The 25,794-nt window shown below is 39.9% G+C and overlaps 1 protein-coding gene across 1 annotated transcript in view; it reads left to right on the forward strand.

The window, feature by feature from the left end:
- Positions 1–25,272, forward strand: part of dlgap1a (discs, large (Drosophila) homolog-associated protein 1a) — a 105,106-nt gene extending 79,834 nt beyond the window's left edge. Inside the window, exons 11-15 of the mRNA XM_062405119.1 lie at positions 3,940–4,221; positions 8,923–9,055; positions 9,619–9,710; positions 15,221–15,373; positions 20,080–25,272. Of these exons, the coding sequence (XP_062261103.1) occupies positions 3,940–4,221; positions 8,923–9,055; positions 9,619–9,710; positions 15,221–15,373; positions 20,080–20,304 (885 nt within the window). The 3' untranslated portion in view covers positions 20,305–25,272. The remainder of the gene's footprint in view (positions 1–3,939; positions 4,222–8,922; positions 9,056–9,618; positions 9,711–15,220; positions 15,374–20,079) is intronic.
- The last annotated feature ends 522 nt before the right edge of the window (positions 25,273–25,794 follow it).

Below are 25,794 nucleotides of genomic sequence, written 5' to 3' on the forward strand. Positions count from 1 at the left end.
GTACACTTGTTTCATCCACATGGCATTCCTATGAAGAATACGGTCCAATGTAGAGAGGCTGACGGTCTGGACGTTTCTAAATGTATGATGGTCAGCCAGGATCCTAGTTTTTATTTGTCTGAGTGTGATAGAGTTGTTCTCAAGAACCATATCTACAATTTCAGTCTTCTGTTCTGCTGTGTAAATGAGGTGAAATTGCTCAACAGACCTGAATGTTTAGAGATTTGAGTATTTGTGTGTTGTAGGTTGGTGCTTTGAGATTTTACTTTAGAAGTGTGCGCAACAACTGAACATTGTGTCTAGTGTTTTGACAACAAGGTGATGTGTTATTGACATAAGACTGTAAAGAATGAAAGTCAGAGTCAAATGCAGATAAGGGAGTGTGAAGTAGTGCCAAATTCGGTCGAGTGATTGATACATGAAGTGAAGGTTGTGCAAATTGTGCCGAATTTTCGCTTTTTGTGTGTTAACAATTGAGAAAAACTGTAATATTGCCAGTGGCTACAAATAATTTAACATATGGACAGTGACAAGTCTAAAAAAAGTATATATTACAGTTCAATATCAGGCAGCTGTTAGTCCAAGAAAAGCTGCTTGACAAGATGTACATCAATAATCGATGAAGAACAATAATGTTAGAGACATTAAATTTGGCGGTATGGCTGTTTTATGGGAGCTCTGTGTCCTTTCACGTGCATACATGGAAAGCCTTAGGTAGGGAGAACATAACTGAGGCAGGGAGAGCAGCAGCAGCTAAAATAATCTTGCACAGAACAAAGCAGGCTGACAGCGGACAACACATGATGTCAGTTAGATTCAGTATGAGAAGGAAATGATGTAGTCGAGGTGGGTTATGAAGTGGCTTGCTTCTTATGTTATGCCCCTTAAAAATGGTGTATCCTCAATAGGAATTTTTACTCCAAAGAGGAAAATACCGTATGGTCTCTTAGGTCCTTGAGTGGAGACTGTCGCAATCAGTCTCAGGTCAAATTATTACATTACATTACATTAAATGTCATTTAGCTGACACTTTTTTCCAAAGCGACTTACATTTTTAGTACACTCAACATTTATGAGGGGCCACTGTTGTGAATGGGTGAATGCAAAACCAGTGTTTTTACTAGGAGACTGTACCAGTGTGTGCTGGGAAAAATTGCTACCCTTAGATGCAATGAAATTGCATGACTTCTTTGATGCAAAGTCATCAATCACTTCATTCTGCCCAGCAAATTGCAAGGTTAATACTAATCAAAAATAGGTCACTAATGTGTTCCTGTGACATGGTTGACCTCAGGTAGGACTTGATGGGCCTCCGCTTAGAAAACCTACTCTCTGCTTCAGATATTGTCCTTTATTTGTATTATTCTCACAAAAGAATTTAACAATACGTGATTGAAAATCTACATTCATAGCAAAAACAAATTATACAGTTTGGAATTTGAAGTCCCACAACAGTAAAGACCACTATATCAAACGTCTCCTCCAGGAATACCTATGCAAAAGTGGTTCATATTTTTTAGTTAAGCCGGTTGATTGGATGTTGTTTCGCCTCAATTTATTTTCAGGATTGACCATCTTAAGTTTAAGAGCTTTGTTTTCTTGGGACAGGGCTTTAATGGTAATGGTTTTGTATTTATATAGCAATTTTCTAGTCTTGATCAGTGTTGCCACAGTTACTTTGAAAAACTAACTTAGTTACTTCACAGATTACTTGATTTTAAAAGTAACTTAGTTAGATTACAAGTTACTTTATTAGTTACATTCAGCAGCTGCCGACCCCCCCCCCCCCCCCCCCCCCGCGAACGGAGGGTTCCCCAAGCGGGCGCCGTAGCTGAGGTGATCCGCGAGACGGGACCGACACGTCCAGAGTCGCTGCCGCCGACACCCGTACCCGCTCCCCTCCAACCGGCCCCCGCCTTCCACACCGCCGACGGACACCGCCCGTCGGCCCAAGAGAATGAAAAGCCCCCGCACCAGCATCGCTGTGAGGCACCGCGGACGAGGACCTCCCCCCCAAAAAACATCGAGGCGTGCCGCACACCGAGCCTCCGGCGGCATGGAGAGGAGGCCGACGGGCCGACTGCTCCCCCAGCCGGCACGTGCCCAGTGGTTTAACCACAAATACCAAAATAGTAACGCAAAGTGACTAGGACAAGTAATTTTAATCTGATTACTGGTTTGGAAATAGTAACACGTCAGATTAGTCGTTACTGAAAAAAGTAGTCACTTACTAAGTAACAAGTTACTGGCATCACTGGTCTTGATGACCACTCAAAGCTCTTTACAGTACAGTTCTGCATTCACACACATTCATACAGTGCATATATTCGCAGCACTTTGTTGTTCTATGGGGGGGGGGGGCATTCAGGGTTCAGCATCTTGCCCAAGGACACTTCGGCATGCAGATGGGTCAGATTGGGGATCGAACTGCCGACCTTAAGGTTGGAGGACAACCTTAACCGACCAAACAACATGTGTTCTGACCAAAGACCAGCGAACGCTGCAAATGCACCGTGGGTTATTATGGAGACCTGTGCGACAAAAATGCACAAATTGCAGTGATGTGTGGCAGAGACTACATTGCCATGAGGGGAGTAGACGATTTCCTCAAGTACTACAACGTGCCACTGGATTAGCTGCACTTACCCAACTAAACGTTTTCGCGTTCAGAAGGAGGTAATCAATGGCGTGTCGTACTTCATGTCCTCGATCTCCAAAGAGCAGTATCTGAAGTGTGGAGGCAGACCGCTGGAGAAAAACATTACTCACGTCATGTACTCTCTGAGTTTGCTGACGGACCCTCAGGTGATGGGAAACATTATCAGAGATCCCGTCATTGAGATCGACTTGAGTCCACCTTTACAGGTGGAAATCTGAGGCCTTTACAGGTGGACTCAAGGGTTGCACGGCTGGTCTCCATGTTGTTGAGTGTTTACAGGTGTTGATATATATATAATATATATATATAAAATAATAAAAATTTAAAACCTGAAATGTCAGCCTCTGCAAAATGTATGATATAGACAACATTCACTTGATAAAACAATGTATTAATTATAGAATTAAAAACAATTCCTCATTATAGTTGTTAATAGAAAACCCAATATGGTACGATAACAATTCTTACCTCATTGGATCATCGGCCTGTGACCTTCAGCATTCACTGGATCGGCTGGCGGCCGAGTGTGAAGTGGCTGGGATGAGGATCAGCACCGCTAAATCTGAGGCCATGACTCTTAGCAGGAAACCGATGGATTGCTTACTCCGGGTAGGAAATGAGTCCTTAGCCCAAGTGAAGGAGTTCAAGTACCTTGGGGTCTTGTTCGCTAGTGAGGGTACTATGGAGCGTGAGATTGGCCGGAGAATCGGAGCAGCGGGGGCGGTATTGCGTTCGCTTTACCGCACCGTTGTAACGAAAAGAGAGCTGAGCCGCAAGGCAAAGCTCTCGATCTACCGGTCGATCTAAGAGCTAAGCCATCCGTGAGGAACTCGGATTAGAGCCGCTGCTCCTTTACTTAGAAAGGAGTCAGCTGAGGTGGTTCGGGCATCTGGTAAGGATGCCCACTGGGCGCCTTCCTTGGGAGGTGTTTCAGGCACGTCCAGTGGGGAGGAGACCTCGGGGAAGACCCAGGACTAGGTGGAGAGATTATATCTCAACACTGGCCTGGGAACGCCTCGGGATCCCCCCATCAGAGTTGGTCAATGTGGCCCGGGAAAGGGAAGTCTGGGGCCCCCTGCTTGAGCTGCTCCCCCCGCGACCCGACCCCGGATAAGCGGACGAAAATGAGATGAGAAAAATGAGAACAATTCTTACCAAATCTTTTTATGGTTGCAGTTTTTATTTTTATATTGTGTAATTGCTAAGAGACTGGTATTACTTCAATAACCATTTGTTTGTCCAATAATAGAATTCATTAATATGTTTTTTAATCCATCCAGGCAGATCTTGACATGCCTGATTTGCCAGACACTCCCTTGGACTCCTCAGACACTGATATAGATGTCCTGTCATCGGGTGCCCTCTCTCGACAATTCTCCCGCGATGCTGCCACGTCCACCGTCAGCATACAGGGCTCAGGGAACCACTACCATGCCTGTGCCTCCGATGACTATGAGGATGTGGAATTCGACCCGTCCATTCTCCCCCCTCCAGACCCTTGGATAGACAGTGTAACAGATGACTCACCTGATGTCAACTTTAACAGCTCGACGATTTTGGAGGTATGTGGGGTCTTATTCTAAGAAATTATATTAATATGTCCATGATCATTCGTTACAGCAGAAAAATCAATCACTGCATAACATTGGCACACATAGCAACTGCAGTAAATTTGAATTTGTCATACTTTGGTTAAATTGAGCTGTTTTAAAAGCTGCCCTTATAAACAACTTATGATAATGAATAAACAATTATCTCTAATACAAAAGTTGATTCACCAATCAATCAATCCAATTTTATTTGTATAGCCCATATTCACAAATCACAATTTGTCTCATAGGGCTTTAACAAGGTGTGACAACCTATGCCCTTAACCCTCAACAAGTGTAAGGAAAAACTACTAAAAAACACTTTTTACAGGGTAAAAAGGACATCAAAATCTCAGAGAGCTACATGTGAGGGATCAGAAGTGCAATAGATGTCAAGTGTAAAGGAGAACATCATCAAGATAAAGTTTTTAGCAGCATTGATAAGGGTTAACAAAATCTTTCAGTACAAACTTTATTAGATCAGATTCACTTCACAAGACTCGAATCAAATTTGTTGTTAATTTAGTCCCTGCAAGCTTCTCTCAGTTATCAATCAATTCATAAGCACATTGAACAAAGTATTAATGTTCTTTTTCTGGAGAGTGAGACTGGGTGAGACTGTAAATGTTTACAGCGAGACTGTACATTTTATTATTTTGACCTATATGTAATTTTGTATATGTATTTCATATACACTGCTGACACTATAAACAATAACACTTTTTTTGCATTTAGAGTCTGGTAAAACTTTGTCTTTCCATTTTTCTTTAGGGATTCATGACTTTTTTAAAGTTATTTTCCTTTTGTGTGAATTCTGTGTGTGCTGATGCTATTTATGGACATTGAAGGGGTGTTTACCTATTGTAATTTTAAATAGCGGGCATATGCTTTTCAACAAAAGATAATGGGTTCATCGATATAAGAACCCATGTTCGAAGAATACTGCAGTTTAAGAAAACATCAGGAATCTGATTTTTTTTTGGAACATTCTCCAGAGCAGATTTAAGAAAAATCTCAAGAAGGTATTGGAGAATGAGGCCCTTTGTTTGGAGTATTCCATTCAGCAACACTTGGTTTATTACAAAACGGCTGTGATAAATAACCCTAACCCATTTTTTTAGATTAGATTAGAAAACTTTATTTATCCCAACATGGGCAATTTCGTTCACAGTTTCCAGTCTCACATAATAGATTACTTAATAAATACAATAAATAGCAACAGGAGGTAGACAAAAACATATATCAAAGGCAGTCCAACACACACATTTAACTCACAATTCATTTCAGCCCGTCAGTAACAACCACCCTGCCCCCGGAAACACCCAGCAACACTGGTGTGCTCTCCACCTACTCCCTACTTTTGTCATCATTTAGTAACCTGATGGTTGCAGGGATAAAAGAGTGGGAGTACCTCATTGTTCTTGTCCTGATTGAACAGTAGCGCCGCCCTGAAGGCATTAGTTTAAATTCTTTACTGAGGACATGGTCAGGCTGACTGATAATGCATTTGGCTTTCTGGACTGCTTGTTTGTTCCACAATGAACTTATGCTCTTGAGCTGGATGCCAGTGATCTTAGAGCAGATCTTCACAATTTTATTTAAACTATTCTTGTCTTTAACTGACAGACTGTTAGTCCAGCATATAAAGGAAAAAGTTAAAAGATTCTCAATGAAAGATTGGTAAAAAATTCTCCAAATAACTTTAGAGACACTGAAAGAGTTCAGCATTCTCAACAGGTGAACTCTTTGTTGTCCCTTTTTAACAATTACCTCTGTATTTGTATGGAATTTAAGCTGGTTATCAAATACTGTGCCTAGATATTTGTAGGTGTCCACATGTTGGACTTCCTCCCCATGGATGATACTTGGTTTGAGCGCTCCCTTCACTTTCCCAAAATCTATGACTAGCTCCTTTGTTTTTTCTATATTTAGATCTAAGAAGTTGTTATCACACCAATTAACAAACGATGTCAAAGCAAGGCCATGGCTGCAATGTGGACCTTGGAAAAGGGACAGCAACGCAGTGTCGTCCGAGAATTTAGCTAGATAACTTCCCTGTTGAGAGGACCTACAGCTATCTGTGTACAAAATGAAAAACAGGGGTGAGAGTACGCACCCTTGAGGTGAACCAGTATTCAAGGTAATGGCCTGGGACAAGTGTCCATTCACAGAGACCCTCTGAGTTCTGTCTGTTAAGAAGTTTAAAAGCAACAACAGTATCTGATGGGGTAACTCAAACTCAGCAGCTAGCTTTACCACTGACCAGGGACATGATTTCATCCTTAATAATTTTCTCAAAAATCTTTATTACTAAGGATGTAAGTGCTACTGGTCTGAAGTCTTTTAGCTCTTGGGGATTTTTTGATTTCGCTAGTGGTATTATAGTGGACCTCTTCCATATCTGAGGTATCTGGCCTTTCTTAGCACACATATTAAAGAGTGGAGTGAATACCACACTGAGCTGGTCAGCACAGTAACGCAGTGTGCGTCCGCAAACAGCATCAGGGCCTGCAGCTTTCATAATATTAACTCTCTTACACAGAGTTGTTACTACTTCCTGGGCTATCACAATGTCATTGTGAGGGACAAGAGAGTCCCTCCACATAGAAATGTTCTCAGAGAAATCAGATGATTCGAAACGTGAGTAAAACATATTAAAAGCATTTGACAAATCAGGGACATCAATACCTTTAACAGTTATTGGCTGCCTGGATTCGCTAGAACACTGATTTATGGATGCCATTGACTTAATTCCCCTCCATGCAGCTCTAAGATCCCCCCCACTATACCGTTCTTCAACCTTCTCTCTATATTTCATTTTGGCCTTCCTAATCTCTTTTTTCACTTCCTTGGAGACAGCTTTTTTCTCCCAAGGGTCCCCAGTGTAAAATGTCCTCTTTTTCTTATTTATCACTGATTTAAGTTCTTTAGTAACCCATGGTTTATTATTTGGGTAATGGACAGAGATCCTGGTTGGGATGACTGAGTCGACACAGAATGTAATATATGATGAAACAGTGTCTGCTAGTTCGTCAATATTATCTGTGCTATCCTGAAAACAGTCCCAGTCAGTGCACTCAATACATGCTTGGAGAGAGGAGATACTGTCCTCCGACCACATTTTCACCGTTCTCTCCTTGTGTTCTAAGCGCATGAAGGACGGTTTATACACTGGCATGAGGTAAACACTGTTGTGATAAGAGGCCCCTAGGGCAGGCATGGGTATGGAACGGTAAGCTCCACCTATTGACCCGTAGCAAAGGTCAATAGTGGTGTTTTCTGTGTTGTGCTGCAAGTTACATATTGGTGTTTTCTGTGTTGTGCTGCAAGTTACATATTGTTCATATGTTCTCAAAGTTCTACCCAAGTCACATTTATTAAAATCCCCCAGGATGAATTTGGGTGCGTCGGGGCAAATTTCGTCCAGTTTGTGTGTTGTGTCAGCGATCAGCTGGGCAGCAGCTGACGCGTTGGCTCGCGGGTGAATGTAGACAACCGTGTAGAATAGTTGTTGAAACTCCCGAGGGAGATAGAACGGGCGGAGTGAGATCGAAAGCAGTTCTAAGTCAGCGGTACATATCCTCTCCCTGATTTTAACGGTGTTGCAGTACCTCTTGTTGACGTAGAAACACACTCCTCCTCCACGGCTTTTCCCAGTTGTCTCCGGTGACCTGTCTAGACGAATTGGGCTTCCAAACCCAGTTAGTGTCAAGTCCTCGTCCCGGTCTGAGTCGTTGAGCCATGTTTCCGTGAAAGCAAGTAGACACGATTCTCCAATTTCCCGTTCGAACTTTTCCCATGATTCCAGTTCGTCTATTTTGTTACAGATAGATTGTGCGTTTGAGAGCAGTATGGTAGGGAGCGGTGGTAACTTGCGGCGATCATCCAGCCAAAGCTTTTTGATTCTCCGTCGTAGGCCACCTCTCCTTCCCCTTTTCCGGTGCTCCTTGGCCGGCTTGCTCAGCTCTCTCGGGATATTATCTGGGATCGCGCCGGCTGTTGAGGTCTGTAGCGAGAGGAGAAACTCTCTGCTGAGAGCTTTTCCTGGAGCTCCGCGTCCACTCGCCTCGCAACAGGTAGATCCCGATAGTAGAGTCACCGTGATAATGATCACAAAGAATTCCAGGAGTGTTCCCATAGTTAGCATGGCTGAGTCACTGACAGTTTTCACATTCACACACAAAATACAAAATAAACACTCCCCTAGAACAAGTTAAAAGCAAAGATAAAAATGACTACGAGACTGGGTAAACTGCTGGGTCGCACGCTGAGGAGCGCCCCGGAAGTGGATCGCGCCCCGGAAATGCTTTATTTTTTGGAGCATTTTTGCTAACAAATCAGTGATGTGTATTATAAAATACCCAGCAAATATGTAAAGTATACATCAATTTTCAAGTTACCTTTTTAAAGCAAAGTCATGACATGGTAATCTAAATAGTTGTTGTCCTATAACTGTGAAAATAAAGTGAGGTCTACAGTTTCTAAAAGCTGCAAAAGCATACAGTTTATTATTTTTTATATTATGTTTAATGCTATTTAACTCATCAGTCGATCCAGGAATTCTGACCTTGCAAATTAGGAAAAAGGTTTAAAATGATGATTTCCACATTATGAGATACTGCTTTTGCAGGTGAGTCTCTGCATGTTGTGAAAGTCTGGATGTTTGACTGGCAGGTGGTGCAGCGTTCAGTGTGTCATAGAGATGGACACTGGTTCTTAAAGCTGCTTCAGGCTGAGACAGACCGCATGGAGGGCTGGTGTGACCAGATGGAGCTCGACCAACGTGAAAATGACCTGCCTGAAGATGGTATGTTTTTTTGTGTGTGTTCTTCATGTCTAGGTTGCAAGTATTTCTGTTACTATGAAAGAAATTACAAACAAACAAATCATACATCTGTAGTCCTATAGGTTTGTTTTGTTCCTTATTACACTGGAAATGACATTGTTATTGCTGAATTTATTATAATATCTTTGTAAAATGTACAGCTATAGAAGGTGAAGGGTGAAAAACTGAAACTAATTTGTTATGTTATGATAAGACATTTAGATCTTAGTCTCCTGTCTGTTTAGCTCAACTTTGTCGTGGAAAACATATCTGCGACCAAATTTCATTACATTTAACATGACTTGAAGGTTGTTAATTTACACTTTTGATGAGTCAAAAATATACTGATATATTAATTTAAGGTAATGTTATACATTATAACAAAGACATACTATGTTCTGGGTATGCAGGACAATAAAATGTCAGTCAGTCAAATTTTATAAGTATTTAGAATAGTTTTAGAATAGTAAGTTGGACATATTCTTCAACACAGATGAATTGTACTGATAGCGCAGTCCTTTTATAAACTTTGTTTTTGCTTGTAGTCCTTGGGAAGATGAGGAGTGCAATGGGAAGCGCTCAGCTTCTGATGTCTCAGAAGTTCCAGCAGTTCAGGGAACTGTGTGAGGAGAACCTGGTGAGTCACAAGCAATTTTACTCCCACTGAAGACATTTCGAAAGATCTGTCATCTTTCACTTTCTGTGTAACAGACTTTTGAACAAACAAAGACTTGATTAACATATCCCCTACTTTTATATTCTATCCATTTCCTTTGCCTGTTAATTTATCTTTTCCTATTTGCTCCATCAATCTCCTGTTCGAAGAAGAGAGGGAGATAATAGTGAAAGAGAAAAATTCTTTAAAGGAATTAATGTGTGTGAGAGAGAGAGAGAGAGAGGGAGAGAGAGAGAGAGAGAGAGAGAGAGAGAGAGAGAGAGAGAGAGAGAGAGACTATTGGAAGTTATACATCACTTTAATTCCTTCTTGCTTAGATTTAAGATCCGAATTCCCAAATAATTTTTTGACTAATTACAAATTCAGAACTTAATTTCTAATCTGAAAAGAGCAGGACTACTGCCTCTGGGGTTTTAAACAATGGAGGAATCCCGGAGAACTCTATATCGGTGAAAAGGAACATTTCTTTAATCTACAGCACTCTGTCAGAACATCATAGTTCCTCCTTGACCTCACTGAAGACTGAATGGCAAAAGGATCTGGGAATGGGATTTTAGTGATGACCAATGGGATGTAATTTATCAAAATGTATTTACTAAAGTTTCTTGTAATACAATAATTTATCTAATTTTTTAATTTGTGCACAGGATGTACCTTACCCCAATGCGTTTGAGTAGGATATATCCTAACTCAACACATCTATGAAGTTTTTTTTTGCTTAATTGGATCCAATAAAAACATTTTAAAAACTGCATTTGTTCAATACAATTTTGAGCGATACACTTTACCTGAAACAACGCACCTACGCTTTAAGCAATATGGGAGTAATATTCCTGAAAACATGGGAACCTTGTATGGACCTCTGACCATTAGCCTAACCTGAATAGATGTGCTCTGATTCTATGTAGCAATGAGATCCATCCACTATGACAATACTAACCAACTATTTGTATAATTTTTATTGATGTTTTCTTACTTTATTTATTTATTCTGTCTTTTTTATATTTATTTTAGAACCAATTATTTGATACTTTTGTGTATTTTTTTGTGTTTTATTGAGCCATTATATTATTATTTTATTTTATGTTTTGTTCACAATTTAGGCATGTTATTTAAAAAGGAAAAAGACAAAAAAAAAAGGATTATAAGATTTATCAAGTATGGAGGTAATGAAGGCGTGGACTAGATTTCCTGGATTTTTGAGAGACAAGATCTGCCAGGTTGTTGCAATGATATTTATTATATATTTTGTTTTAAATGAGAATCCAAGGACATGTATTGATTGATGATGACTCCTAGATCTCTGAGGGTTCCATTGGAGCAAGGGCAGTGTTAACCAAAGTAGCTGATAATGTTTCTTTTATGGAGGCATATGTAAGGTAAATAAAATTGGGCCTTGCACAGAACCCAGAGGAATCCCATGTTTAAGTGCACACTGATGACTCAACGTTAGAAACAATATTTTGGTGGTGGCAGGCACTTCAGGTCAGCTAATTTATCCTGGCCTTGGACTTGCAGTGAAGTGCTGGCTTGCACCAGTATGTCATGCAAAGATACTGACGAAGAATACAAAGATTAAGATACATTTATTTGTCCCAAACACATGCACAGACACGCACAGGCATACTCATGCAATGTAGGGAAATTTAACCTCTGCTTTTAACCCATCTGGTGAAGGACACACAGAGCATTGAGCAGACATGTACGGCGCACAGGGAGCAGATGTTGAGGGAGTAAGGTGCCTTGCTCAGGGGCACTAGACAGGGTAAAGAGAATCCTCTTGGATTTTTGGACAGATCAATCCAGGTTCATTTTTTGTTGTTTCTCCATGGAGTCGAACCAGAGATGAACCAGAGACCTTTTCTGCCCATAGTCCAAGTTTCTGCCAATAGTCAACCGCCCTTCTCTGTGTCAGATGAAAAACACATTTACGTTTGAGAAAAAGAGTAAGAAATTAATAAATAACATCAAACTTAGAAATCAGAATTTCTAAAACACCAGCTTAAGGCTTTTTCTTTAATGCCAATGAACTGTTCCAGTGTCTTGGTAGGATGTGGTAACCAATGGTGTCAAAAGCTGCACGGAAATCTCGCAAGACAAGGACAAAGCCAAACTCTTTATCTGAAGCAATAAGAAGTTAATTTGTGACTTATGCCAAAGATGTCTCTGTGTTGTGATGAGATTTAAAACCTGACTGAACAACAAAATTTACATTAATGTTCTGGAGAATGTCCCACTGTTAATTAGCTGTGTGGCTTTCTCTAGGATTTTATCTTTAATATTTCTGCATCTCATCGGTATCTTATGTCTTTATTTTTATAATATTTTTGTTAATTTTTGTGTTTAATAACTTTCGATCTAAGCTCGTTGACTGCAAACCTACAACAACAGTCTTATTCAGTGATCCAATTCAATAACATTCTATTTGTATAGCATCAAATTACAAAAAACATTATCTCAAGTCACTTTACATGGTGGGGTTGAGACCTAACATATTATTGCCAAACCCAACTGCTGCTAAATAAGCACATTGACGAAAGAGAAAAAAAAACTCTAGCTGAGCTAGAAAGATGAGTGTGGGGGGGGGGGGAGTCCGGGAACAGTTGCATAACTGTCATTATTAGGCTCTGGCAGAGTGGTTGTTATGATGAAAATGATAAGAGTGATATTTATAGATGTAATGCTGTTATTAGTAACAGAAGCAAGTGCCAGAGGAGAGGGACTGCAGACGAGGCCTCAACTGTGAACTGCTGGGGGCCGCGGCTAGAACTTTGTTGCAAGGTAGCTGACAACTCCTCAGGAAGAGATCATCTCTGGTCAACAGCTATCAACCACGATCTGAGCTGAGGCAGTCTTCAGCTCGGTGATACTCATTCAAGTCAGCTCTGTCTAATTATTTGATTCTGTTATTAAAGACTGGGTCATCAACAAATGACTGACTCACACATTTAGTCTTTGATCAATTTAATTTGATTTTAGTTGTATAGCGCCAAATCATGTTATACATTATCTAAAGGTACATTATATAGAAGGTCAAGGTTAACGTCAAAACCTTAAAATGTATAGAGAAAACCAACATTTCCCACAATGATCAGCACTTTTGCGACTATGGAGAGAAAAACTCCCTCGTTAACTGGAAGACACTTCTAGAAAAACCAGTGTCAATGTGGGCGGCCGTCTGCCTCGGCCAGTTGGGGTGAGCAGGAAGAATTGGGAGGAGAGGAGAAATGGGTTGAAAAGAGGGGAGAGAAGAGAGAGATATAGTGGAGAGAGAGGAAAGAGAGACAAGGAACACTTGTGCACCATCAGGTTTCAGCTCTGACTAGTTATAATTAAAACAATAAGAGTTGGAGGCTTTTCAGTGACTTAATTACTATCATTGCACAATTTCATCATTTTATCTACCGCTATAACCTAAATTAACAACTTTCCTTTTTTATTGCTATGAATTCACAGTGTTGATTTATCCACTTGCATTTTCCCTGCATTATCATCATTGGTGTTATTGTCTTCCTAGTCGATATTTATCAAAAAATCTCATTTTTTTTATACTGGTTATTGCCTTTGAGTTACTTGGAAATAGAGAGGTGAGATCCATTGAATCAGAATTTATAACTTTCATGTCTGAGACAGATTCATTAATTTAATTATGTTAATTTACTTAGAGGGGGGTTGGTGTCCCTTTTCCATAATGAGTGCAAATCTCCCATACAACTACACAATCCATCTCAGTGGGCCAAAAGTGCAGCTAAGTTGAACAGACTCAAGATGGGAGCAAGTCAGCCATTTTGGGGGGGTTATAGGCTTATGTCTACACTTCCTGCTCTCTATCCAATAAGCTGGTGAGGCTCAATATCTTACCAGCCATTGAGTCAAAAAACCAAAAGATAATTTTGGAACTTTGTGACTGAGGCTTTTAAAGGAGTGTATAGACCTCTGCTCATGTGAATGATGGGGGTCCGTCATTCACATGAGCCTGGAGAGAAGCACCTGTGGGTGCCTGATGTGGCAAAGGGGTGAGAGATACCTGCAGAGGAGTAAGAGCTTGGAGCGGCTCAAGTGGGGAATTGGCTGGAGGCGCCTAGACAGGAGAAGAAGCTGGGCAGGCCTGTATTGCAGATTCTGAACATATCTTTCCTGGTCTGTAGGTAGATCATCATGCAGGTGTGTTATAAACATAGAAGTCTTCACATGTATTTGAGTTTACTTAGTCTGTGCCAAGTTAGGCATACTATCTTCACTGTCTGTCTCAGATTCACCATCAGAATAACCTGAAAAATATATCTATGTGTGTGTGTGTTTTGCTTCCTCTTTAATGTGTCTTTCCTTGTGAAAAGCTGCATAACCATATTCTTTATTATGATTTTCCATCCTTCGCCTGGGTCCCTCTTTTGAGAACAGTTTTTCTTTTCCAAAGACATCTCCAAATGTCTTCAGGAGGAGGAGGATTTGTCAGAGATGTTTCCTTTAGGGCCCCTGTACTGCAACTTGCCATGTCTTACAGACACACAAATCCTATATTGGGGTGGGTTGGTCAGGTTGTTCAAGATCCAGGATGCGAGGTGGGATCCTTTGTATGTCCCACAGAAGTGCAGACTGTATATTAACATTTTGTAAGCATCTTGGTCAAAAAAAGCAGATCATATTGGAAGAAAACTAAATCATATTTTTCCAGGAAAGAAAAACAGAGATGATAAAGGTCCAATAAGAAAACAATTAAAGTAAAAAAGTGAATCCTTATTTTATATACCCAGCTAGAATAAACGTTTTTGGAGATGGTGGGCCCACAATTTGTGCCTCAGCCATGCACCTTATATAGCAGAAAATAATGTTTATGTGTTGAAAGCAGTGGAGAAACAAAATGACTAAAAATATATGATTATCGCAGTGCTGCATGGCTTCTTCGGGTTGAACAGAACTATCATCAACCCTAATGCTAGGCTGGTAGGAGAACTGCAGTTGGTCTCACCAGGGGGTGAATGAGGACAAGCCACTCATCAGTTTTCATCAGGGGAGATGAGAGTGCCTCAGGCCTTTAGCTGCTGAGATATTGTTGCAGGGTCTTGGCACCAGTACTACGCAGGAGGTCTACCCCAGCTGTGGCAATCTTCCCTGCGTCAGGCTAATGTTGAAGAAGTGCTCTAAAATCCTGACCAGCTGATCTGGACATGACTTAATGAGCCTGGAACTGATACCAACATGACTTGTAGCTTTATTATCTTTCTGAACTCTTCCCTCACCTGTGTTCTTATTTGGAACAGATTCAAGCAGGGGGGATGAGCACTGGATGGCGTGGGTGGGGTTGTTAAGCCAATGGGAAAATGATGGGGGCAACTAATCAGAGCATTATTGCTATTCAAAAAGAAACAGAAACAACTAGACATATATCAGTAATTATCTTAAATAATACATCATGTACAGTCAAATAATTAACTTCTTCTCTACCTTCTCATTCTTTTGTGTTGTCACAGAACCCCAAAGCCCACCCTCGTCCCGTGGCCTCAGACTTGGCTGGTTTTTGGGATATGCTTCAGCTGTCAATCGAGAACATAAGCCTGAAGTTTGATGAGCTTCACCAGCTCAGGGCAAACAACTGGAGACCCCTGGATCCCCCTGAGAGAAAGGTACACTCACAGAAGCTCCTAGTTCACCACCAGGCTGACTGCTTGACCAGCGAGAACACCATAATCAAAATGGGTTTTCCATCATGTCTGTGAAGGTTTTCAAATCATGGTATCATCAGAATTTATATATGTATACATAGCCAACTTCACTTGATGTATTCCTTCAAGGTGTTTCACCTTTCATCCAAAACTCTTCTTCAGGTATAACGGACAAATTGGATGTTTCAGGTAGTTAACCTGTGGGTTTCGAGTCGAGGTTGATCAGATCATGAGTGGATTTTCTTCTTTTGGTGAACTAGCCCTTTATATACTGTACCTCAAACTTCCCACCAGTCATTTATAACTAATGAAACCTTTTGAATGAGAGGGTAAATGTCTTCAAGAAACACAAGCAAGTCAATTTACCGTTGCGCACATTTACATTCACTGAAATCTCACTCCATTCTTATTTCTGGGACTAATGAATGTCTCATTTGCCAACAAAAAAACAAAAAAATCGAAATACCTCTTTTATTATCTTATTTTTCCAAAACTGAATTTACACAAACACTGAATAGTATTTCACGTTACCTATATTCAAAACAACAAACAAAATGCTTTGCAGCATATTCAGGTAAGCCAATACACACATACATCCATGCTCAACAGAAACCAGCTGATCATACCTTAAGCGAAGATTAAAATGCAGTGTGTTCCCATTTTATCTTTTAATATTCTTAAAAAACAAACATCTGTTGAAGGTCTTCTGAAAATAAATAGCATTTTCTTTCTGAACACATGTGATAACACGACATGAAAAACCTTAATTTGCCCTGTTACCTTCCCGAAATACCAAAATGTAAGTTTCAATCATGTGAGCAATGATTTTGTATGAATTTGAAAGCTAAATATGTTACAGCAACACAAGTGTACCCAAGACCTAGCCACAGAGTGGCAGGATACTGGAGATAGAATCAATTGAAGTGTATTTTCAGTTCCTGAATAATTATGAGCAGAGGTGACCTGGGCAATGTTAAACTGAGCTGGTTGCTGTTGGAGCTGAGCTGGTGGAGGCTGGCGGCAGGTGGAGACTGGCTGAGGTACTCTGACGACTTTGATGCTGTTGGCTTGTAGACCTTAGCAGTTAGCTAGCAAACAGATGAGGAGAACCCAGCAGAGTGGGAAGGGCAAGGCGATGTCTGGAGAGCAGTGTCTGGAGTGGAGTAGACGGAACTGCAGAAGAGGAAAAGGATAGTTAAAACTGGCAACAAGCAAAACTAGTAAAAGCTGGAATGCAGACTGACTAATCAGGCACTACGATCCAGCAAGATAAGTGTGGCAAAGCTGAGTCTTTGTAGAGGTCTGGATTGTAGTGAGCATGGTAATCACGTAGGTAGACAGCATAATAGGGTACGGGTTGGAAACTGTCCCCTCTCTGATGAACTGGAATTTTGGGCCAGGGTTATCCAGCTTGATGTTCCAGGAGCCTGGACGGTGGGTCAGACTCATGTTAAAGCCACCAAAAACCATAGCCCACCTAGCCTAGCAGAATTTAATCTCTTGGCTTACTGGATATATGCAAGATTTTTAGCATCAGTCTAAACCAAAAAGGTGTTTCTGTTTACTCCAGCCAGTGGTGCTCTGCAGTAGAAAGCCTACATTTGAATTTACATGGATGGGTTTTATTGTCAATAGGTGATCTAACAATACACCTACCCCTGTGTTTTAATCATCCACCTCCACAATCAATTGATGGGTAGAATCTGAATGTATGAGGACTGTGGCAGAGACAAAGCAATGCTTGAGCTTTTCAAAAGCCTTCTGGGCTTCGGATATCCAATGGAAAGGTTGGAAAGCCAAGGAAGCATTGCAGCTGCATTAGGTATGAAGCAGCAGGCCACTCTGATATTGCCGTAACCTTGGCAGGATCCATCTGTATCTGACCCTGTGAATTCGCATAGTTGAGGCAAGACACTCAATATTCACCTTGTACATTGATCATGCTTTGATGGGGACATTAAGAAAATCATGACGTCATCCAGATAGATGAAAATAAAAGAATAGGTCATGTCATGGAGGATGTCATTAATGATTGCCTGAAAAAAAGAAAAAACAAAGGGGAATCCCAGGATTGAACCTTATGCCGAACCCTTACGTGCACCCCTTCAAAAATTGAGTTGAAGGAACAAACATGGACGATATATTTATATTTTCATTGCAGTTCTTTAACAAATAATAAACACTTTTCAACATTTATCAGCTCCAACTCCGACATGATCCCTGATCCTCCTCCTCAGCTCCTTCTGTACACCCTTAAGCTCCTCCTTGTATTCTGGCCAAAAAGCCCATTGTCATTGTATTCCGTGATGTACTGTGTGAGGATGTCGATGTCTTCCCCATGACCCTTCTTATTACACAATTGACTTGAAACAGTCTTTCAGAGCCTCAACAGTTAAATATCCCGACAACAGTGGTGTTCTTTAATAGAGATGTAACCAGAGTTATACCATCTCTCATTCACAAACACTGCCAGCTCCCTTCCTTTACTCCTACCTCGCTCCACTGCAAAAGTTAGTGCTGTAACAGGCTGTCGAAAGGGAGGCACAATCTTTGATCAAGTCGTGTATGTGTAACATGTGAAATATCCCTCCGATATATCCAAACTATAAAACATGTCATGTTGCTCATAGTCTTCTGGCGTAAGATGCACTTTGTGAACAGACTTCATTTATGGTTTATTGTGTTTTTCCACACAAAATCGACCTGCCACGGTCATCTCCAGAATAATATACAGGAGCTAAGTAGTTTGTATTGTATTTGTCATTGTGAGGCAAATATGTTTGAATGTTGCTGAATCTGTGTATTAATTGCAACACAGTCACAAAGATATAAAAAATAGGCTACAAAAAAACGACCTGCTCTTTGGCCTAAACTTTTTATTGTAGCTTACTCTGAAAATCTGAGAAAGAGGCAGGGATTTTAGTTTGTGACATGTATCTGCTTCCCTGTTCTGTTGCTCTCTCTCAGCAGTGTGGGTTGTGATTTTGCATCATTGTGATTGCTGCCTCTGACGGCTACCCCATTTACTGTCATCGTTGTCTTTTTCTTTCTTTTGTTCGTTTACAGTGAAGCTGCTTGCAAACAGCCATGCATCAGTCAACATAACTGCAATTCCATCACCAAAAAGGCCTTGACACCTCTGGGCCTCCGTAGATCCATCATGTCTGTCTCTCCATCCTTTCTTCCCTCCTTCCTTCCTTCCTCACTCACTCACTCACTCACTCACTCACTCACTCACTTACTTGCTTGTGTGCTTGCTTGCTTGCTTACTTACTTACTTACTTACTTACTTACTTACTTACTTACTTACTCCATTCTTTCTGTTGCCTGCTACTGTCTCAGCATATGCATTTTTTTGTTTGATGTGATTTAGCTGTCAGGGTCAGGAAAGCTGGACAGGAGAGATTGATACATTACAACTGTAAAATATCAAAGTAGAAGGAAATTATGAGACCAATACCAGTAAAACAATGGATACTAAGTAAGTCTAACTAATCGCCCCGTGGTAAATTTGTCTATGTTCCTCGGACTTTATTTGTTTATTGGACTTGCTGCTCAGTATTTAATTATATTTAAATTTCAGCAATAAATAAATTAATATTATACACAAGGGAATACAGAATTTTACAGGCAATTGTTCACACATTCTATTGGCTCTGCTTTACCAGTTTAAACTGGTAAATCTATCTGAAAAATATTTACCTTAAACAATAATAACACTTCTATTAATTAACTGTCATTGCTGGACAATGCTGATTTTGTTTTCATTAAATGTATTTGCATTTCATGACCATTAATAATTTGATCAGATATTGTCCTTTTAATATAAGTAAGTTTGTATGTCTTGTGGTTTTAAGTCTACTCCATAGCAAATGGAGTAGACTTGTTATAGGATATGTCTTGTTTGTTACAACATTGGTCTCATATTCAGACTTCTGTCCATAGTCTCAACACTGTACTTCCAAGATGATTGTCAAGGTCTACGGACATGGCAGAATATGTTAGAAATATGTCTGACAGTTCAAGAAACATGACAGATGATCGGACAGGTACGAAGTGAGCAAAACTTTTCTGTTTGTCCATTCAGACAGCAGGATATTGGTTCACAGACCAATATCCATCTGCTTTAAATTGTTCACACTTTACTTCCTGCAGTTGTATGAACCCAGAAGCATTTCGGGTGCACTCAACCGCAATTTGACCTTCAGATAAACTTGTTTGCATCCTCCACCTGTTAGATAATCTGACTGCTTGTTTTTCATGATACCTCAGGCTTTGATGGAGCCATATGTTGTGGGATGTAAGCATTTAATTTGCTGAGTATGGTGTTGCCATAACTTATAGTAATGCTGGATAAAAGTATGAAAAAAAAATATTTTTGAATTATGCCTGAAAGATATTTATATTTGCACTACTAATTAAAGACAACAATTTGTGCAAAGGCAAATCCTGACACAAGATAGATGCATGTAATGAACTGAAATTCCCTTCTTTAATATTATGTAAAGTATTAGTCGTGTAGATAGATTATTGTACAGCAAAGTATATATGTTGGAAATTGAAACAGTCACTCCACACATGAAGGGAACAGGTTAAGAATCCCAAAACACACGTCTGTCTTTCCCTGAAATGTTTGCCCTCCCTTCCCTACCATCCCCTCCCACTAGGAGAGGCGACTTCCTCCTCCAGTACCAAAAAAGCCACCCAAGGGCCCCCACCACCACCCTCCTCTGGCCAGGGACCGCTCATTGGAGAGCTCAGAGAAACAGCGACAGGAGGCCAGGAAGCGCCTGATGGCAGCAAAAAGAGCTGCATCTGTACGACAAAACTCAGCCACAGAGAGCGCCGACAGCATTGAGATCTACATTCCAGAAGCTCAAACGAGGCTATGAGGACAATTCCAGATACTCTCATACACCCCTCCCCCCCCCCCAAACACACACACACACACACACACACATATTTAATCCAGATTTGCACAATGAATGCACTCTCAAGACAACCTTGAAATTATTTCACTGATATTCAACCCCCACCGCTCTCCGATCATGTCTGCAGATTTAATCAAATTACCAAAACAGAAGCAACCGCATGACAGGCTTTTAACTTTAAAAAAACCCAATGCTCTCTCAAAGTGACCTAACTACAAAACTGTGATGCAAAACAAGACAGCATGATGCAGACGAGCAGTTTTCGGTTGCTGCTCTTGTGCTCTTGCGCTCAGGTGCTGAATGCAGTGAAGTTAGCCAACCTGTATTAAAAACATAATTTACAATGTTGACAATATAAGACCCACCAGATCCTGGTCACAGTATCTATCAGTGGGTTGCCTCAAACCTCAAGCGCTCCCTGGTATAATCAGGGGCTCTAAAATCAGACTGAATAGAATGTGAGATTGATAAATCACCAACTTGGTTAATTTGAGTGAAAGATTGGGGTTGATTTGGGATTAAGGTATAAGAAGGTGTCATATTTTCCTCTTTTCAATCAAATTCTGTAACTTTTTATGTGAACACCAAGTTTTTAGTTCCTCAATGTTTTTGAGGGGAGACTGTCCCAAAGTGTGGACAGTAATATCCATTCATACAGTCCACTATGTTTAGAGCGGGAAGACACAAATAAGTCAGTTGTTGAGAGGACTTGGGGGGGGGGGAATGACGCAGGACGAGGGACAAACTTTATTTGACTCAGATTCCCAGTCTAGAACAGGAAAAAACACTTGGACATGCTATACCCTGCAGAGCATTGCTGCATGTGATGGGCTGCAGAGTGGTAGCTGTGTATTTTCAGATTCACAGGTTTAGTCAAATCAGACAGGACTTGGTTTGACCTTTGGTCAATGTTGAATGTTGTTCTTTGGGTCTTATCGTATTTACAGAGGTGATGGACTATCCGACACAAACACACAGTAGTAAACACATAATCACAACCCTGTGTCATCTGACAACACTGCACATCCACAATGGTTCAAACACTCTGAAAAGATCAGTGCTTAGAGGTAAATCTTTCAGGTCTTGCAGTTGTATGAACACATTAGGCCCTTGTAATATAAGAGCAGTGTCTTTCTCTTCCCTCTTGAAAGAGAATGCCATGATCACTGTTTTTCTTACAACAACCCTTACAATTTAGATGTATACATGTATGTGGACATCATTCATTTTGGGTCAGGTGGACACCACAGGGCATCACACAGGTTTAATTTAGATTGTGAATGAGAATTTGTGTCAAATGTTAAGTTATAAATGCACAGAATTTTAATCTTTAATCTTCGTTGTGTAACATAGACAGCCATTAGGGGAAATTGTATAGTTCTAAGTGTAAGAGACACGGTTATAGGGGAAATTAACTATTTATAATAATGTTGGGAAATGAATTAATTTGGGTGTGTGGATGATTTTCATCATTTCAACTATGTTGGTTAGATGTTTACATTGCTCCTCCTCTTTGGATTTAGGGGTGATTTATCTTTTACAAGGTATAATTACTCTTAAGCAATATTGTGTGCAAGGAATACTGTGTAAGACAGGGCTGATGTATTGATAGTGGGGAATTGGGGGTGCCTTTTTGCCATGATAAACAAATTCAATCCAGTTGAATCTTGTGTTCAGATACTGAGGGGTCTAACTTGAGATCATTTGGGGTTCCACTGATTTACATGTTTTCAGTCCTAGGCAACCCCCTGCTTGAGATATGTTGGCCTTTCTGTATTGGTAGCCTCCCCAGAAAACCAAATAAATAGCAGTGAAAAGGTGCATTTTATAATAAGTCTCCCATAACAGAAAATCTGACAGAAACTTGTGATAATGTCTGAGTTGAATTATCACCTACTCTTTAACATTGCTGTAATAGTTTTAATAGGAGGCTGTGGTGATTACTGGCAGTACCCAATATATACTATCAGTGGATATAGCAAAGCAGCCAACTCACCAGCTATCATAACCCAAATTGAAATTGCTGAGTAACAGGGCAGGAGAACCAATGCATTTTTTCTACTTACATTTTTTCTGAGTGTTGAACATATCACAATTGTTTTTGTGAAAGTGGTTGTGTTACCAGGCTCTCAGTCAAACATGTAAGGATTGAAAATGTTTCATAGTGGAATGGTCCTATTTTTTCTTCTTAGCCAGAGTCCTTTTTTCCTCTGAATGTTATTTGAAAGAGAAGGAACCACTGCATGGTTAAAATACCATAAGCAGATTCAATAATAATCAGCTTCTCCATCCAGAGAGTTTTTCAAGTTGTCAATTTGTAAGGCTTTGTATGACTCTGACTAAGTAGGAAAAATAATCAATTCCCCTAAAATGTCCAGACACTATTTCAATGTCTGACATTCGAATGACAGGGACAGAAATGACAATAATACTTATAATACAAATGCAATGCGAAACATTCTTGTTTTGCACACGTTAGGTGTAGGGTTCAGCTGATCCTTAAAGTTCATAGAGATAAAACATTATACATTTAAGCTGGTAAAAGACGTTTTAAGTATCCAACTCTCTTTGAACCTAATGAATGAACTGTCTCTAATCAGCCACAATCTACTGTGGTTAAGGAGAGTGGGTTGTCCACTAACCAGAGGGTTCATAGTTCCGTCCAAGTCTCCACCATTCTGCGTGCAGAAGTGTCCTTTGGCAAGATACTAAACCCCAAATTGCCCCTGCACCTGGGCCATTAGTGTGTGATTGAAGTTTTATTCAGGAAGTGCTGCATAGGGTTACACGATATGTCTGTATGATGTGGGTGAATGGAAAAACTGTACTGTTAAGCACTTTTAGAGGTTTGAAAGTCTAGAAACTGCATATGTGGCGTTTAAAGAGGCTGGCGTTAACTTGATAGAAAGTGTCTAAATGAAAGATACTTTCGACTTGCTTTATTTGAAAAGAAGAATAAGGCGTTTTTGACTCTTGTCCCACACGAAAGTCAAAAGATCAGGATCTCACAACCTCTGCAACTTCATTTTTGACCATTCTATGATCCATCTCTCATAAGAACCCCAACTTCATCACAAAATTGCCGCAGGCAAAAACAAATTAAGCAGAACACTCCTTGTGTTATCAGTTTCAAAGAAAAAATCTTATTAGAGCAACTACAGCCATGTGGTTTTATACAACTTCTACCTAAGCCTTCATTTGTTTATGACTAAGTGATATAACTGCCATTCATTTCTACAGAGAAACAATCTGGAAATCAATTTTCATTCATAGGATTATACAGATGGTGATGATGATGATGATGATGATGATGATGATGATGATGATGATGATGATGATGATGATGTGTTATCAAAGTATTCTGTATTTATTTTCTTATTTTGTACTGTAAAGCGCATTGAGTGGTCATCAAGACTAAAGCAGCGTTATATATATATACAGACCACTTACTATTCTTTTGTAAAGGTTGGGTGTGTGTGTGAGTGTGTGGTAGTGGGGGGAGCGTAATTTTGTACAGGATCTGATTACCTCTGTATTTACCTCTGTGATATTGACAGTGACAATAACAGTGAGCCATATTCATTGTGAAATACTTCTGAAGAGGAAAGGGCCATACAGAAGCTGAAATTGTCTTTTTGTTCTACATTTACTGAATCATTGTTTTTAGTGTTCAAGTAGCAAGCTTGTGTCTGTGTGTTTGGGAGGAGCAGGAGAGCAGGAACATCATGACTCGGGGGTGAACCAGAGGGACAGGAAGAAATGCACACAGTGAATTGTTAATGTCTCTTTTAGGCTCTGGAAGCTTTAAGTTGAACACTTGTGACATAAAATGTTTGTCGGAGAGCGACCAGACTGTGAAGTTATTTGTCAAAAATTACATAAAACATGGTTTTATTAATTCAGGGCTGCCAATATTCTTAAACTTATATTAATTTAATTGAAATTTCTTTTATAAGTATTTTTCAGTTTCTCTTCTTATCGATATACCTTTAAAATGTGCGTAGGTAATTCAATTTACTAATTACTAAGCATCATCTTTAATTTGAGATGTATAATTAAGTTAATATTTAATGAAAGTGAAATGAAAACTGTCTTTTTATGGGCTTTAACAAATTAACTAAGGTTAAAAAATTCAAAATCCAAGGGTCTGGGATTTTTTATTTTGTTCGAATCAATCATACAAAATGTACACACAAAATTGAAAATTTTGATAAATTTCACAATGATTTTGCTTATAATATCAGCCCAGGCAGTCCTGGACAACCTTGGATGTAATGCTGCTGAAAACCCATATCACTCCAACCAGTGGTGCACTTGAACCAGATTTGTGTGTTTTTTTTCCTCAGGAAAATATGGCAAATGTATTCAGTAGTTTAAAAATCAGGGTCTCCCAGACATGATGGTCTGTTTTTTTAAAAAGTGTGTGTGTGTGTGTGTGTGTGTATGTGTGTGAGTGAGAGAGAGAGAGTGAGAGTATATATACGTATGTATATATATACGCATATATATATATATATATATATATATATATATATATATATACATAAAATGCACTGTGTGTGGTTGTGTGTGGTCTCTAAAGTGCTTCCCAAGTCCTTCTATTCTATGTCGGGCCTTTCCTCAGTACGTAGTAGCCTCATAGAACCATGCTGTATATTTACTCTCCACCTGTACCGGCGACCGATTTCTTGTGTTTGTACAAAAAAATGGCTGAGTGTTATTATTGACGCATGCAGACATACAATTAGTTCCTAAGAACCTATATCTAATTTAAAATAAATGTATTTGGTTTATTTATGATCTTATTGTTTTTTAAACTGAGACTCTGTTGATATGTTCTTTCATGCTTCTCTGATCTTATGTTGTACCTGAAAGAGATGTTTATATGTCCTTAACTATTGATGAACCCATAATAAAATGAATTATCAACTCCCCTTCCATGACTCATCTTTTTAGCTACTTGAAACGTAAAGTACAGAGCCAGTGCAGCTTTAAAGAAAAGAGTAAAATGTACAGTAACTTGCTGGCAGAAATTATAATAGCTAATACGTTTGTTTAATACATTCCACAGTATCCTTACTTTAAATGCGAGCACAAACTATGATTTACCTTGTATCAGTTGTTCTGAGTCAAACAGAATGAAGTCACGTCCTTCTGCTCACCAGGGGCCTCATGTACCAAGACTTGCGTGGATTTCATACTGAAACTTGGCGTACGCCAAAACCCAGAAACTGTCTTACGCACAAATAAATTCATATGTATCAAAGTGTGCGAACGCATGGATCCAAGCACGTTTCTTTTGTACATCTCAATCAACGTGGAATTGAGCGCACATGCCGACGTGCCAAACTCCTCCCTGCCCTCATTTAAATATGCAATTTCATTTAAATAGGCCCCTGGACCTGAGATTCACCTCTTAATCCGATCACCTGGCACCATGAACAGAGTTAA

This window comes from Platichthys flesus, chromosome 14 (assembly GCF_949316205.1).
Source record: "Platichthys flesus chromosome 14, fPlaFle2.1, whole genome shotgun sequence".
NCBI classification, from domain to species: domain Eukaryota; kingdom Metazoa; phylum Chordata; class Actinopteri; order Pleuronectiformes; family Pleuronectidae; genus Platichthys; species Platichthys flesus.